Source organism: Bidens hawaiensis, unplaced genomic scaffold, assembly GCF_021521415.1.
Source record: "Bidens hawaiensis isolate Kalapana, Puna unplaced genomic scaffold, B.hawaiensis_p1.1 tig00025243_1, whole genome shotgun sequence".
Classification (NCBI taxonomy): Eukaryota; Viridiplantae; Streptophyta; class Magnoliopsida; order Asterales; family Asteraceae; genus Bidens; species Bidens hawaiensis.
Genome location: NW_027505052.1, coordinates 121,135 through 138,269, shown reverse-complemented (window position 1 = coordinate 138,269; position 17,135 = coordinate 121,135). Strand labels below are relative to the sequence as shown.

Below are 17,135 nucleotides of genomic sequence, written 5' to 3'. Positions count from 1 at the left end.
ATTTTTTGTTTTTGTCTTGGTTTGATTGTACCATTTTCTGATCTTGTCTCAATTTGATTGTATCATCGAAGTTTGTTGAAGTTAAGAATATTGTTGATTTGTTGTCATTACAATGGCATAATTGGGGTTCACGTGCGGGCCCACCTTTGGTAACCAAGTCAAGTGAACTCGACTTTATAGTTTTATGCACTTTAAATCGTTAACGTAGTTTTTCAATTTGGACATTAGTAAAAATATTAATTGTGCTTAATTAAGTACTAACCATTTTGTGTGAGTTCTATGATGTTAGAGCTTCACAACGAATTAAACCGTATCCAACATGAAGCTAAGATCAATAGGATATCAATTCTCGAAGTTATGTGTTTGATGTAGCGAAAGACAAGTTACGAAAAAATGGAACCAAGTATAAGACAAAACTAAGAGTGGAAGGGGTGCTCGTGGGTATTACCTATGCATCGGCCAATCATACATCGTCATTTCATATATGAAGTTTGGTGACCAGGATCGATAAACACAAAAAAAATAGTTTATTTAGATCATAAGCTCGATCTTTGTAATTCTCATTAGCTCGAAATTACAATACACGATTCTTCTTAAACTCTCTTAATATAACCCACAAGCTCGCGTATATATACTAATTTAAACTTGAAAACTAATTAAACTAGAATACAAACACTGATCATACATAAATACTAATTAGTAAAAAACAAATTTAAATAAAGTCATTGGCTCAACTTGTTCACCAAGTAATTTATTCTATGTAAACCAAGTCACGTGCTCAACTTGATAAACAAGACACCAATCCATCATAGGCTCGATAGGTCGGCCCAACCCACCTCATTGACTCGATGAAGGGAATTAAGTCCAACAATATATACCCTCAAATACCCATAAACCACAAAATAACTTGCAACACATACCTACAAGTACCCAAAAACTCTATTCTCTGGAATCGTCGCCGGAGAAGAACCCTAGGCTCGCCAGAATATTGGAACCTGGCAGAACGGTCCCGAAACACCGGTTATACAAAGACAAACTCCTAGCACGATTATTTCCAACTTTATTTCCAATATCTTCAAACTTTATTTTCAAAACTTCAACGGGGGTCTTCAAGAAATCTGCGTCTCGATTCGGATAATCGCGGAATTAAAACCCGAATATCAAGAACAAAGTTGAATCAGTTGATTCAAACCCGCTCTGATGCCAAGTGTAGGTCCCGAAACCGGATCCAACAAACGAACGAATTTTGTTCTTGACAAGCGATCGAGACAGGTGCGGTAAATCAAATGATTGAACATATAATATAAAGGATAGTGAACGATCTCGTTATCGCTAAAAAATTTGATATATTAATAAACGAACCGACCTCACTTAATGTGAGCTCCCCTTGAGTGGGTGATTTACATCATGAAAAACAACACTTGCATATAACAACTAAGGTCCTATTTAAGTAATTTACAATTATTAATGCCTAAGGTACATCTTATATAACATATAAGATATGAACAAACTTGTCCATTATAAAATATATGTTTTGAAATAGTTATAACATTGTCCCTTCAACTTTACTTAACTTTTGTAAATATAAGAAATTGTTACTACTTTTGATCTTTTTCTTTACTTATGTATTCATTTTAATTTTAATTGTAAATAACTTCCTATCAACGATTATCCAACATCCATAACTTTTTCGTACGTTAATATTTTTTATAAAAAATTGCACCATAAAAATGAGCATTTTATTGTCTTTAATTTGGGTATTGTATTGTTATATTTTTTCAAATAAAAAAAATTAACATATTACGTATGGGTGTTCACCATTCGGTTTAACGATTTCCAAGTTATAACGTGAGCCAAACCGTTGGCTCAATTTTTTGTTATTGAGACCGAAACTGAACCATTGAAACTTTAAACTGAATAATTAATAATGGTTTGGTTTCACGCATTGACCTTCAATAATAAGTTTACCATCCTATCCATTTTTATATGTCAAATTTTCTGTATAAACATAAACCAAACCGTTTGCTATGGTTGAACATTCAGAAACCGGCTGACCAAAAGTGATGATTGGTTCAAACATTTTCAAGGTTTCAAACGAACCTTGAATATCTACAACCGTTACGTGAGTACTACGATTTTTGTTCCACGCCGCATCGTGTGGGCATTCGTCAAGTTAATAATAATACAAGTGTTCATAAAATAAAAGTGACCATCATAATAATTACCATGTAACTACCACCACCGGGTTTATACCTCCGGCCAACACTCACTGCAAATTCTATCCTCTTCTTTAGGTTTTTGAAGATGTTAATTTTGATTAAAAGGAGATAAAGTTTGTTTTTGTTTATTTACTTACATGCATCGGGTTAGTTAAGATAAACTTAAATTTATTTTTTAAATGCTAGGAGATAACTGCTAATTATTAGGAATAGGATACAAGTTTGTTTTTAGTATATAATATGAAAAAAGTTGTATTGAGTTAACACAAAAATATAGTGCTCGTAAATCCAATCTCCCTAACAGTTTTAACTTATGGGAAACGTAAATCAAACACCCCAAGACTCATCATCATCATCCACATTCACCTGCGAGATCTGTATTGAGCCGGTAACACTTCCCAACACCAAATTCAACAACAATAACCTATGCAGTCATTCCTTTTGCACCGATTGCATGATCAAATACATCCATGTGAAACTCCAAGAAAACGTGTCATACATCAAATGCCCTGCACTCGACTGCCATCACTATCTGGACCCGTTATCATGTCGCTCGAAAGTTACACACCAACTTTTTGATAAATGGTGCAATGTGCTCTGTAACTCGGCCGTGCTAGAGCTTGAGCGGGTTTACTGCCCGAATAGAGAGTGTTCGGCTTTGGTTATTAATGAGTGTGGTGGTGGAAGTAAGTTGAAGAGATGCGTGTGTCCCAATTGTAAGAAACCCTTTTGTTTTCAGTGCAAGGTTTCATGGCATGCTGGTTATAGGTGTAATGAGATTGGCGAAATTCGGGATCAAAACAATGTCGCTTTTGGTATTTACCTCAAACCAAGCAACTTCCAATCAAACAGAGAATCAATCAAACCTGTTTAAAAATAAGTTTAAATAAGTTAGACAACCTAAATATGCAACAATCACTAAGGATAAATTAGTAAGTTGTGCAAAATGGATTCCGGTTTCTTATCTTTTGTTGCCTTTCCAGCCGATTCAAGAACCTGTAACAAATCAATTTCATAATCTCAAATCTGATAGGAGAAAGAAACCCTAAAACATCAAGCAAAAGGTGAAACGTTATCATCAACTCTTCGGTTCAGATGAATGCCAAACAACATTTTCATCCCAAGGAGTATCGTCTGGACTGCACTGCAAATAAAACTAATCAATAAATCGTCTCATATTCTTATATTCTACATAATGTTAAGTAAAACCATGATACCAGCAAGAGGATCTTTTATGTAGCCCTTGAAATGCCTAAATATTGTGTTCCTTGCATGAGTTGACATCATGTTTCCCTATTACACCCAAATCAATAAATAGGATGAACTAAAGAACAATTTAACACTAACTTATACAATCAAAGTATTTATTTTGATGTGGATGATAAAAATTGTTTATGCTGAACAATCGAAACTATATAATCATTTAAATGTAAACCATAGGTCTATAAAATCAAACTAACTGAACAAAAGTTGCAACGATTTTACCATCCAAAACACAACCGAACAGGTTAATCGAGTTACCGATGTAGAAATTCATCAAGGACTCGATCTATTTTGGGAGTTATTATGGAATAAGTGCGGAAAGGTAGAGGATTACTGTACCTGAGTGGTTGCACTAAACATATATAAGAAGGGAAGATAGACGACAATGAAGATTAGCTTCCGGTGGCCATCGACTATTGTTGTCCGCAACGGTCGTCGTCGTTGATCTCCCTATTATCTCTGTATCTATATCTATATTTGAATACTTTCATGTGTCTCCGTCTAGAGTTACACACCTGTAAAGAAAACCCCCACGAAGAAGAACCAAAAGTGAAGTAAAAAGTACAGCATCCTGTATATACAAAATGTATCATCGACACACCGTGGATTTAATCGGAAAAGTGAGGGCAAACCATGAAGAAAGTGGAAAAAGGGAAGAAACAGGTGTTTTTGTGAGGTAAAAACGACGCGTGGCAGGGCACCGGGAACAAAACAAAGGTACAACCACATCAGCAGCATGTACATACCTGTATGCATAACAAAGTTGCAAATTAAATATATGTATAATATGGTGTACGTATTTGACAAACACGACATGATAAGGTTTTCAACCAAAAATTATGGACAAACATCCCTGATATTCGGAGAACGTGTATATGAATAAACTAAGGAATTAAGTGATGTAATTTTAATATGTTGAACGAGTTTCTTTAATCCATGTGTTTAGGTATATATTATCTTGCAATAGTTATTTGATAAATTGATATGTGTAAATACCCGTGACTCAAAAGACTAAAACTTGACATTAACATTTTGAAAACAATTAAGAATGTATAATGATAGTAATATAAATAACAATATAAGTATTTATTGTTATGAAACTAAGTGTATAGCTAAAACAATATAAGAAATATAGTTAGATAGAAAAAAAGATTTTATTACTTAATTGTGTCATACAAAAACACATAATGAGATATACATAGGGATGTACAACTTATAAAAATAAATCAACTTTATTTTAGTTATTGATACCCATAATAATAATTTATAAGATTCATAAAATAAAAGTAACATTGGAAGTAATTTCCATGTAAACTACCTCCTCCGCGTTGGTAATCATACCTTTATTGCTCTTTATTATACCTTCAATACTCTTCACTCGGAATACCATCACTCCCCTTCTTTCGGTTCTACCTTTAATCATGGGGAACGTAAGCCAAAAACCCCAACAAAACACAACACCAACCCCACAACAACTTCAACTACAAGACTCATCATCCACATTCACCTGCCAGATCTGTATCGAGCCAGTAACACTTCCCAACACCAAATTCAACAACAATAACCTATGCACTCATCCCTTAATTTGCACCGATTGCATCATCAAATACATCCAAGTCAAACTCCAAGACAACGTATCCGATATCAAATGCCCTGCCATCACTCTCTGGACCCGTTGTCATGTCGCCCGAAAATCACACACCAACTTTTTGATAAATGGTGCGATGTGTTATGTGACTCGGCCGTGCTCGGGCTTGACCGGGTTTACTGCCCGGATAGAGAGTGTTCTGCTTTGGTTATTAATGAGTGTGGTGGTGGAAGTAAGTTGAAGAGATGCGTGTGTCCCAATTGTAAGAAACCCTTTTGTTTTCGGTGCAAGGTCCCATGGCATGCTGGTTATAGGTGTAACGAGATTGGCGAAATTCGGGATCAAAACGATGCCGCTTTTGGTGTTCTGTCGGAGAGGAATAAATGGATGAGGTGCCCCGGGTGTCGACATTGTGTTGAGCGTGTCGAAGGCTGCCCCTTTGTTCTATGCAGGTAAATAATATTGTTTTTTTTTAATAATAATATTCATATGATCATATCATAAGTTGTACCTAATAAAATGATGTAATCGCGTGGGTAGTTGAAGTAAGAGGAAGTTTTACATCATACGTACTCTCTCGATTTGCAAAATTGAGAATGACATTTGGAAGTTGCATACCTAAACATTTGGGAAATTAATGTTTTTGGGGATATTAATCCAACAAATCAAAACTAGCTATCTCATGGTCATATTCATAGAGTTCACAGAATTGTAAAGAAAGCGAGCTGAGCCCGAGCTTGGGTCGTGAGTCAGTTTTCAAGCTGGAGCAAGGGTCGGGCTTGGCTCATTTTTTCTTTATTAATTATTTACAAACTTTTTTTTAGTATTTTATTTATTTTAACAAAAAAACCTTAACAATCCTAAGCTTGATCTAGCGAGTGTGTAATACCTTAAACGATTCATAGTTCTACTCGAGTTCGGTTGTACATCGTTAAATTAATACTTTTAAGTAAAAAAAAAAGGTAAAACTTAAAAATACATTAGGCTCGTTAAGGCTCGACGAGCGTAAATGATCTTCCTATACAAGGATCGAGCTCTGGTTCGATAACTAAACATGCAGCTTTGTTTGAAATTCAGGCCAAACTTGTTTCGAGCATGCATTTTACGATCCAATCTCGAGTAGCTTGCAATGATTCAACTCGTTTTGTGCCCTCAACATATTCAAATGGAAACTTCACATTTTAGTTGATATATGTTATTTTATCAAACTGATTATGACTTTGAATTAAACTTGGTGCAGATGTGGGGTTAAATTTTGCTACAGTTGCGGTAAAACGTTGTGCAAGTGTAAAGCTTCTATTATCGAATGGATTACGCGTTTCTGCACAGTGATTATAGTTGTCTGTATACTCATTGTTGCATTTAAAACCATGATTAATAGTTCGGCATCATATCATTGGAAAATGTTTTAAAATAACTAGACGTTTAGCTCTATGATCGGTTACTATATATAGTTTGATAATCGTAATGTCTATAGATTTTTGTTAAATTGTAAGGACTACGAATTCTGGTTATGATAATATGCTAATTTGGATATGAATTATGTATATGATTAGTTCTTCAACTTTGGTTGACTAATTTTGACTTCAATTATCATGTAAGTCAACATTATGTGGATCGGATCTCAGTTGTGTCTAAGCTTAAATTTGAAGCCCTGTCGAAAGATACATCATCAATATATGAAAATAAGATAAATGCAGTACTAAAAGAAATATATTTACTCGTTAATATGAGTCCGGTCTCTCAATAGTTTTTTAAAAGTTCACGATATAGTGATGAGAACTAGGTAGAGGTATATGCTTCTTAGAGGGGAGGTCCCGGTTGAAACAGGGGTAAGAGACTATATATATTGGTGTAAATTGATATATGAGTAATATTGATATGTCGTTCCAGTAAAAGATATAGTGATGATCACGTATAGATTTTTAAGTCTTGGTTTGTTTCTATCCATCGCGTTGTGGCAATGTATTAACATGGATTCGATAGGTATAGGTTAAGTTCGTTACGATACTAACGTGCTTTCGGTTGGAGTTTCAATAGTGCATTACCTTATTGAGTGTATTACCTTATTGAGTCAGATTACAATGCCATAACGAGATAAAATGGGTGTGTATAGGTGGAGACTCGACCAAATTTCCAGTATAATCTCTCTGGTTGGATATCAAAAGGATTAATCGAAATGCATCAACTACATTTACCGCTAGACAAGACTAATTCCTTTAAAAATAAAGTTATGTATATGAAAAGTATTGATATGTGGACTATACAACGAATACTAGAAATCTTCCCTTCACCCGTTGCTTCATGTCATATTGCAAAGTTTGTTTGGTCTGTGATTTGACACTAGCTAGCAATTAAAGAGATTATGGACACCCAAATCAAATGATGTTAATCACAATAATTTTGACAATAAGTTGTACGTATCTGACAAGCACCTAATGACAAGGATTTCAACAACAAACCGACAGTTATCCCCAAGATATTGAAGAAATATATAAAAACAGACCGATTTTAATAGGTAAAGAGCTTGGTGAAACGTATATATGATGAACACCTAACCTTTTCAGTAACTATGTGCTCATGTATATATTCTCTTGCTAGAATTGTTTGATATAATAAGTTACTAATAAATTCCATGCGGTTAAAAAGAGTAAATATTAAACGTGTACTCAACATCTTAAAAACAAACAAGAATGCAAGTAGTCATCAAATAATAGTGACCTTCCCAGTAATTTCCTTGTAACTACCACCTCAGCTTCATACCTTTATACTCTTTTTACTCTCGATAATTATATCACTCCAAAAGTACAAATTCTCTAGCCATCTTTTAGTTTCAACTTATGGGTAACGTAAATAAAAAACCCCAACAAGAACTAGAACTAGAACTACAAGACTCATCATCGTCCACATTCACCTGCGAAATTTGTATCGAGCCAGTAACACTCCCCAACACCAAATTCAACAACAGTAACCGATGCGTTCACCCCTTTTGCACCGATTGCATGATCAAATACATCCAAGTCAAGCTCGAAGATAACGTGTCCGATATCAAATGTCCAGCTCTCACCTGCAATCAAACCCTTGAACCGCTATCATGTCGCCCAAAAGTTACAAGCCAACTTTTTGATAAATGGTGTGACGTGCTCTGTGACTCGGCTGTGCTCGAGCTTGATCAGGTTTACTGCCCGAATAGAGAGTGTTCGGCTTTGGTTATTAATGAGTGTGGTGGAGGAAGTAAGTTGAAGAGATGTGTGTGTCCCAATTGTAAGAAACCTTTTTGTTTTCGGTGCAAGGTTCCATGGCATACAGGTTACAGGTGTGAAGAAGTTGGTGAAATTCGGGATCAAAATGATGTGGCTTTTGGTGTTCTGTTGGAGATGAACAAGTGGATGAGGTGTCCGAGGTGTAGACATTGTGTTGAGCGTCTTGAAGGTTGCTCACTTGTTCAATGCAGGTAATAATATTCATATTATAACTTATACCTAATATCACCTAAACAGTTGGAAAATACTTATGTTTTTGGGATGTTAATCCAACAGTTATAACTAATTTATTACTATATTCAGATGGAATCTATAATTTTGAATTAACTTTGGTGCAGATGTGGAGTCAGATTTTGTTACAGATGTGGTAAAACGTTGTGCGCGTGTAAAGCTTCGATTATCGGATTGATTATGGTTTTCTGCATGGTGATTATGGTTATTGCACTAATTATTCTATTATCTAAGATTGATTATCGTACTCTACAAAAGATACAAGAAGCACTAGACATTTAGTTCTATGATTGGATTATATATATGCGGTTCGATTATAGACGCGTCTATATATTCTTATTGAATTGGCTGTAAGGACTGTGTATTCTGGTTATGATAAGACTAAGTTTGTTTACAATAACATGATAAATTGTTTAATTTTGTGTATATAGATTCAACTCCTTGTTTTTATTTTAAGCAAAACTGTCTCATTGGTTTAATAAAAGTGGTTTTGGGGAGTATACCAACATACTTCTTCACTCATAAACTAAAAACTACAAGGAATAAGAAGGTTCTTTGAGAAAAATAATAATAACAAGAAAATACGTTGGGTAGCGTGGGAGATGTTTGGGGCATAAGAAAAATTCTTAGGAGGTCTGGGCGTGGGATGCTTAAAAAACAAAAACTACCAATTTAGCATTCCTATTCGACTTGGAGTTGTAAAAAAGTTAAAAATGAAAAATAATGGACCGGTATTATAAACAAATTAACTCTATATTTTTAGAACTGGTGTTGTAAGCGAGAGTTGCATGAACATGTGGAGATAGTGAGTTTCAAGTTTCAACAATGTATACGTGCAGTTCAAGAAATCACGTGCAGACACCAACTTTGTACAAAATGATGTTATTGGCCATAATACTAGCAACAAAATGTATATTTAACAATCACTGAATGCCAAGCTTTCCAACAACAAACCAACAGTTATCCCCAATATACCTGAAGAAATTAAAATAAAAAGATTTTTTATTGGTAAACAACAAGACGAAACGTATCTATGGATAAATTAAACTGGTGTAATTTCAATGAGGTGAACACTTTTCTTTAGTCACTATGTGTTTATGTATATGTCCTCTTGCTATTATGCAATTATTTGATAAGTTGATATATATAAATACACTATGCTTGAAAAAAATAATAAAACTTATAATAATAATAATAATAATAATAATAATTTTATTTATCAAATAAAAGTGAGCTTCGCAGTAATTTCCATGTAACTAGCAGTGTATCTTTATTGCTCTTTATACCTCCAATACTCACAATAATATCACTGCCCCATCTTCATCTTCTACTTTTAACTTTAACTTATGGCGAACGTTAATCAACCCCCCCAACAAAATTCACCAGCTCCACAAGAACTTGATCATCAAGACTCATCATCATCCACATTGACCTGCGAGATCTGTATCGAGCCAGTAACACTCCCCAACACCAAATTCAACAACAATAACCTATGCACTCACCCCTTTTGCACCGACTGCATCATCAAATACATCCAAGTCAAACTCCAAGACAACGTATCCGACATCAAATGCCCAGCTCTCGACGGCCACCACTCTCTGGACCCGTTATCATGTCGCCCGAAAATCACACACCAACTTTTTGATAAATGGTGCGATGTGTTATGTGACTCGGCCGTGCTCGGGCTTGACCGGGTTTACTGCCCGAATAGAGAGTGTTCGGCTTTGGTTATTAACAGGGCCGGCCCAGGCCCATGGCAGGGTAGTCGACCGCCATGGGCCCGACAACCCGGTAGGCCCGAAAATTTTAAATTATTTTATTTTATTTTATTTTTTGTAAAAAAAAAAAATTGTTTAGACCCCATTTTTAAATTGTTTGTAGACCAAATTAATTGTAGCCCAAGGCCCAAGTTATTTGTAGCCCAATAACCCATTTGAAGATGCAGGAGATGGAAATAAGGAACTTGGAAGTCTAAAGGTTTTTTAAAAAAAACAAACAACGCCATCTTCATACTCCATCTCCAATTAGGCCGTACGATACGTACCACAAAATGTGAAAAAGGCAGCCACAAACCAGTGAACCACCGTCGTGACCGCCGGCGCTGACCACCAGTCCACCACCCGACCACTGCCACATGCCTGCAGCCGGCTCCGCTCCAGCCTTGCTCCGTCACCGTTAGTCAGTCCGTCCAGGCCAGCAGGGTAAATGCCTCCTAAATACAAATACCTATCCGGTTTTTTTCCTAACAAGGTAAATGTATATCGAGTGTTGTTGACTATTCCGGTAACCGTGGCTTCGGCCGAAAGAAGCTTTTCAAAATTGAAGTTGTTGAAGACTTACATGCAATCCACAATGTCCCAAGAATGACTTAATGGCTTGGCGATGATATCTATTGAGAGCGATGTGTTGGAAAACATAGATTATCAAGAATTGATCGATAGTTTTGCTTCAAAAAATGCAAGACGAGCATCGCGTTTCGTTTAGGTATGTAAATTAGATTATTTTGCTACAATATTTATGTTTTGTGTATTGAAATTAATATTATCATCGTATGATTTGCTTTTTTATTTGCGTTATCGAGTTTATATTTTACTTAAGTCTTAAGGCCCAAATTTAGATTCGCCTTCGGCCCAAATTTTTTTTGTGTTTCTCGGAGCCGGGCCTGGTTATTAATGAGTGTGGTGGTGGAAGTAAGTTGAAGAGATGTGTGTGTCCCAATTGTAAGAAACCATTTTGTTTTCGGTGCAAGGTCCCATGGCATGCTGGTTATAAGTGTAAGGAGATTGAGGAAATCCGGGATCAAAACGATATCGCTTTTGGTGTTTTGTCTGAGAGGAAGAAATGGAAGAGGTGTCCGAAGTGTAGGCATTGTGTTGAACTTGTTAAAGGTTGCAACAGTGTTAAATGCAGGTAATAATATAAATATTATGTTTTTGGGATGTTAATCCAACTCATTATTATTATTATTATTATTATTATTAATTCAAATGGAAACATCAGATTTCAAGTTATATGGTTTTATCGAGCTAATTATAATTTTGCATTAAACTTAATTGGCGCAGATGCGGTGTCACATTTTGTTAAGGATGCGGTAAAACTTTGTGCTAAGTGTAAAGTTTCTACAGCATTCGGATTGGGTTTCTGTTTCGGCACAGTGATAATTACGGTTCTCTTAATAATCCTTATACTTTGGCTCATAAGTAAGATTATTGATGCATTATCAGTTGACGTTTAGCTCCATGATCGGGCTATATATAGTTTGATTATCGTAGTGTTACTGTCTATATATAATATTGTTAAAAGAGACTGTGAATTCTGGTTACGTATATGATTTGTTATATACGTATAATATTGTTATATGCTAATTTGGATTAAAGTTATGTATATGATTTGTTCTTCAACTTTGGTTGACTAATTTTGACTCTGTTTATCATGTAAGTTGGATCTCATTTAGGCTTAAGCTTAAACATGGAGCCGGATCGAAACATACATACATCATCAATGCATGAATAATATATTTAAATTGAAAATAAGATAAAGGTAGTAATAATAAGGGTATCGATCCTTGCTCATTAACACGGATCCGGTCTCTCTAGGTTTTTAAATTTCTTCATATAATACTGATGTTCAAATCTGGACAATGAAGTAGATTTATATGGGTAAATTGAAATATCAAATATGAGTACTAGTTTCCGTTAAAAAAAAGGATATGGTGGTGATCACATAAATATTGACAGTCTTAGTTTGTTTATAATAGCATTGATCATTGGTGTTCGGTACAATCTTTGGCTATTAATACGCTATACAGTCTCTAAAAATTAGTATATTCATGATATGAGATGATATATTTTTTTGTGCTTTTTTATGTAATGACGGCCAGCGATTTGTTATTGATATCACGTGTACCATATATTACTACTACATATGATCCCAAACAAGAATCATTCACCAAAAGGTTCTAACCACCCATGATACTAATTCAACTTCATTCCTTCTGATATTAAAGCACATCTAAACATGGTGTTAAAGCAAAAAAAACCACTGGAATTATATATTACTGATCATATACACTTTATCAAAGAAAAAGAATTTAGATTTGATATGATGTGGATGACAATAAGGGGGTGTTTGGTAGAGGGAATTGAGGGGTGAGAAATATAATTGGAAAGAATTCTCTTGTTTGTTTATGAAAGAAAGAGGTGAGAAATGGAAATAAACCATTTCCATTTCTCTGATTCTGTTTCTCTACAAAAGGCGGAGAATTGGATTTCCAGGGTTTCATTTCTCAGCCTCACTCTCTCACGCCTCTCCCTGCTCGATCGACTTGCAGCCTGTAATCACCCACAAATCATCTCCAATCCAAGAACCGATCTCAGTTATGATCATCATAATAATAATAACCCGAAACCCTCATTCGTTCTTCATCTTCACCGTACAACACACACACACACACACCATCACCGTAACACACATCCGCCACGTCACCACGCCGATAACCGTCAATTGAATCGAATGCTTCACACTTAATATTATTATTATTATTAATTATTATTAGGTTTCTCAATTCCATTCACGAAAAAACCCTAAGGTACGTTCAATTTCTCTTATTTCTGTATATTACCATCACTGCTAACGATTCAATCGTTATAATAACGAAATTGTTAATAGTTATTGGATAATGCTGTGTATTGCTAGTGTAATTCGATTGGAATGTATTTATTATTATTATTTAGGTTTGGATGTTGATTTGTATATTTTTTTTATAATTTTTGGTTGGTGTAGGATTGTGTGTGGTGAGAGGAATGAAATCATTTGACAAGATTGTGAAAGATTATTGTTTTTGGTAGAATGAGAAATGTTGTGAGTGGTAAAATTATTAAGAGATATGGCACAGCAACAATCTTCTCGCCTCCAACGGTTGCTGACTTTACTCGAGAGTATCTTTTTATTGCAATCTTTCTTTTCTTGGCTTATTGTTGTTATTATCATTATTATATTGTAAATGCATATTTTGTGGGAAAACGGATGAGTTTTTAGCAATAAGTTTATAGTTTGGTTTCATAACCGACTTGCCTTTGAATTGTTTAAAAAGTGATTAGGTGCCATGCATGTATGCCTAATCATGCAATATGGGAGTTTAGTTGAAAAATCATTAATATATATAGTTTAGATGGATTTAGAGTGGTGATACTATCTGATGCAGCAGATTGACATAATTAACGGTTGGAACTTGAATGTCACAATTTGGATTTGGTATGAGAGAAGCAGCTTAATCTAGAGTTAGGTTAATATTAGCTTGAAATAAGGTAGAGTGAAAATGTGTACTTTTTCATGTTCATGCTGGCTGCTTGTATTTCTTGACCGTTGTTAAGCTGGCTCGACACAAGCCACACGATTCACTGCAGCTCGCCAGATAGGGGAGATTGCAAAATTACATCCTCAAGATTTAAGCTCTTTGCTACGTAAGGTATGTATTACTGCATTGATTTATTTTAGTATTGTTTTTTAGTTTTGGACATATTATGGCGGTTGTGCATTCAAATTGGTTTGATTATTGCTTAATGCATTTTTCAGGTATCACAATATCTTCATAGCAAAAACTGGGATACCAGAGTTGCGGCGGCTCATGCCATTGGAGCAATTGCTGGATGTTTCAAGCATTTATCTATGACTGATCTCTTTAATCTTGTTGAGACAAAGATGAAGGAGGCTTGCATAAACTGTTCTGTTGAAGAGGTTGTTTTTTGGCCAACATCTCTCCCCAAAATAAGTGCTAGCACTTCATTCCAGAGGTTTTTCTTGGTCCCTTACGTACGCCCATTTTTTGCTCTGTTTCAGCTATTGATCTGACATTTTTTATTGACAGCTTTGAACTCTCTAAAGTGTTGGGACATGGGGCTCTTTGGCTTCCAGAGGACAGGTACTGTATTTTTTTGAACTTTTAGCTTAGAGTCTTGTGGATATAGTTAATCTTGATATATTGATTATTCTGTTTTAGGAGTATGACCTTGCAAGTGATTCTGGCAGCAACTCAAAAGAAAGACTAGCCAAACAAAGGCAAAACCTAAAGCGGCGGATGGGTGAGTTGTGAATGTGCTATTACCCTTGGCTATATTTGCATCGTGAAATAATTTCTTTATTGAATTGCTTTAAACTTGTATGTCTGATAGCAGGTTTGGATGTGTGTGAGCTGTTTACGGATGTACAAGGTTTGATTGGAGACGAAGATCTTGTGATGCATAAACCTAATCCCGCTGGAAGCAGTGTACCATCTGATTTTTACCTACAAAGACCGAGGCGTAATGTCCAGCAGTTTGTTGTAGATGTGGTTCCTGGTTACAGATCAGAGGGGGAAAGTGCTCGTCAAAGAAACTCCTCAAAACGTAAGTGTTTGGAATGAATACGTGAAGGTATATTCTAAAAAATATATACCGATGGTTCAATGGGATAGTTGTGTTGTATACCGATGGTCCAATGGGATAGTTGTGTATGGTTGAAGTATGTTTTGTATGTGAATTGGTTTTAACTATGGTTGATGTTTTTTGCTTAAAAACTATGTTTTGTATGTGAATTGGTTTGATCAATGCATATTTTGGTTGGAATTTATGCATCTTTTTATATGTTTTTTATTTTTTAATAAATATTTGTTATGAAAAAAATACTTGTGCTAATGATAAAGTTGATATAAATTCTCTGTTTATTTTCTATGTACCAAACAAGAGAAATGATTCTCAGCTATATTTCTCTACTGAAATCTCTGTACTACCAAACAGAACAGTCAATTCTCATTCTCCAGATCAATTCCCTTTCTCTGCAATTCCATTTCTCTATTCCATTTCTCTACAATTCCATTCTCTGTACCAAACACCCCCTAAAAGTAAGAGAGAAATAGAATACACAACTACAATGATGATGTTAGGTAGTGGTCCCTCTTTGGAACCACATAACGCTACGTTATCAACATGTTTTTGTTCTTTTGTGAACCCACTCATGATAACGACTTGTAACATCTTCTTAGGACCACTAGATGTCATTGTCCATGTTGATATTGATTTTGAGTTGGTTTGATTTTGGGCTGGTACGATGCTTTGGGTTCGTATCAACTGGCTTGTTGTTGCTTGTTGATTTATTACTAGGTGGCTTCAATTTTACCGTCTTGTCTTTATTACCTTTCCTGCCTAATGTTTGTACTAGTCCCTTCTTTTATTTGATGTTTTGATTTCCCGTTTAACATGCATGTCAAGTGCTATCACCAACCCATGCTTTAGTCAAACAAATATCTTGAGCACTCCATTTCCCTTCTCAGCACACACACGAACACATTAAACCGAACGTTAAACCGACACTACACGTCACCCTATCACCTTTTCAAATACAACCTTCATATATTTATTATTTGACTATCGTTAATTTATTTTATGTACAACACAACTCCTACGTAACATTGATATTGCGTACCATATTTCATTAATAAAAATCATTTTCCCTATCAGTGCAATATATACACTACTTATAACACTCAACACATTACACATATATAACACATACATTGGTATTGTATATTTAATGATCATAACAATATATTTAGTTATAATGTACGTGCTTCATACATCATCACATTCTTGTAACATTAATAAAACACAATAACAATCAACCACATCCATCATACATCATCGGCTCCCACAACACTTCATTACTTGTTTGACCACTCCATCCACATGCTCATGCAAGTACGCCCACTCTCATTTTGCCTAATTCCCCTTCTAGCCGGCTCCACTTCCCAACCCAACCATACCTTCTTTTGAGTCTTTCCCTTGTATCACACTCAACACTAATTACATCCCATACTAGATAATCATGCATATACTTACGGTATACATAACGTCATGCGTCCGTGCTTCCACCTTGGCGGGGTGTGACATTAATTGACAAAGAAAGATGTGTTTGAAAGGTTTTCGACCACGAATATTGATGAGGAAGTTCATGATAACGTGGAGCTTTATAAGATTCCTTGGGAATTGAATCCCGTGGTTTCGGACCCTAATAAATTGATTTACCATTTTACTTCTTGTTAATTTGTTTTGTATGTTAATGTTCTTAAAAAAAGTTAATTCACATATTTCATTCAGTAAATTTTTCTAAAAATTTGTATTGGCCCTTGCTTGTATTACCCATCCGGAGGTAACTTGTCGTGCTCTAGACATAGTTCCTTGTGTCAACCATTTTTGCATTTTCTATTAATTAATCTGTGCCGGTCATTCGTACATTTTTAGAAAACTAATGATATCATTCTAGCTACTAATCCCCTTAGTAAGATCATCCGTAGTCATAACTCTCCATCTCTAGGCATTATGCGTCATGTGGCGCCCAGTTAGAGTTATGGTTTTTTACCAAAACAGGGTGTAGTCATAAATCTCCACCCCCAAGCATTATGCGCCACGTGGCGCCCAGTCACTATTATTTTTTTTGTTTTTTAAATAATAATCAATAATAATAATAAATATGTTACCAAAAAAGAATCAAAATGTTACGGTGGTATCCACATCCAAAAAAATCAATATGTTAAATATG

At 35.2% G+C, this 17,135-nt stretch overlaps 3 protein-coding genes, 1 long non-coding RNA gene and 1 pseudogene across 4 annotated transcripts; 4 read left to right on the top strand and 1 right to left on the bottom strand.

The window, feature by feature from the left end:
• The first annotated feature begins 2,532 nt into the window (after window positions 1-2,532).
• LOC143610258 (E3 ubiquitin-protein ligase RSL1-like) lies at window positions 2,533-3,093 on the top strand. The gene has a single exon (XM_077084786.1). The coding sequence runs from the start codon at window positions 2,533-2,535 to the stop codon at window positions 3,091-3,093; it is 561 nt and encodes a 186-aa protein (XP_076940901.1).
• Window positions 3,094-3,119: 26 nt separating this feature from the next.
• LOC143610246 (uncharacterized) lies at window positions 3,120-3,875 on the bottom strand. The gene is made up of 3 exons (XR_013149557.1): window positions 3,822-3,875; window positions 3,437-3,512; window positions 3,120-3,363 (listed from the first exon to the last, which is right to left on the bottom strand). It is a non-coding gene; the product is annotated as an uncharacterized LOC143610246 (long non-coding RNA).
• Window positions 3,876-4,804: 929 nt separating this feature from the next.
• On the top strand, window positions 4,805-5,717 carry LOC143610245 (E3 ubiquitin-protein ligase RSL1-like; annotated as a pseudogene).
• A 1,523-nt stretch (window positions 5,718-7,240) lies between these two features.
• On the top strand, window positions 7,241-8,846 carry LOC143610244 (E3 ubiquitin-protein ligase RSL1-like). The gene is made up of 2 exons (XM_077084775.1): window positions 7,241-8,524; window positions 8,672-8,846. Exons 1-2 carry the CDS (start codon window positions 7,911-7,913, stop codon window positions 8,844-8,846), a joined length of 789 nt encoding a protein of 262 aa, XP_076940890.1. The 5' UTR covers window positions 7,241-7,910.
• Window positions 8,847-13,443: 4,597 nt separating this feature from the next.
• LOC143610257 (TATA-binding protein-associated factor BTAF1-like) lies at window positions 13,444-14,964 on the top strand. The gene is made up of 6 exons (XM_077084785.1): window positions 13,444-13,501; window positions 13,937-14,031; window positions 14,139-14,356; window positions 14,431-14,484; window positions 14,592-14,644; window positions 14,738-14,964. Exons 1-6 carry the CDS (start codon window positions 13,450-13,452, stop codon window positions 14,962-14,964), a joined length of 699 nt encoding a protein of 232 aa, XP_076940900.1. The 5' UTR covers window positions 13,444-13,449.
• The last annotated feature ends 2,171 nt before the right edge of the window (window positions 14,965-17,135 follow it).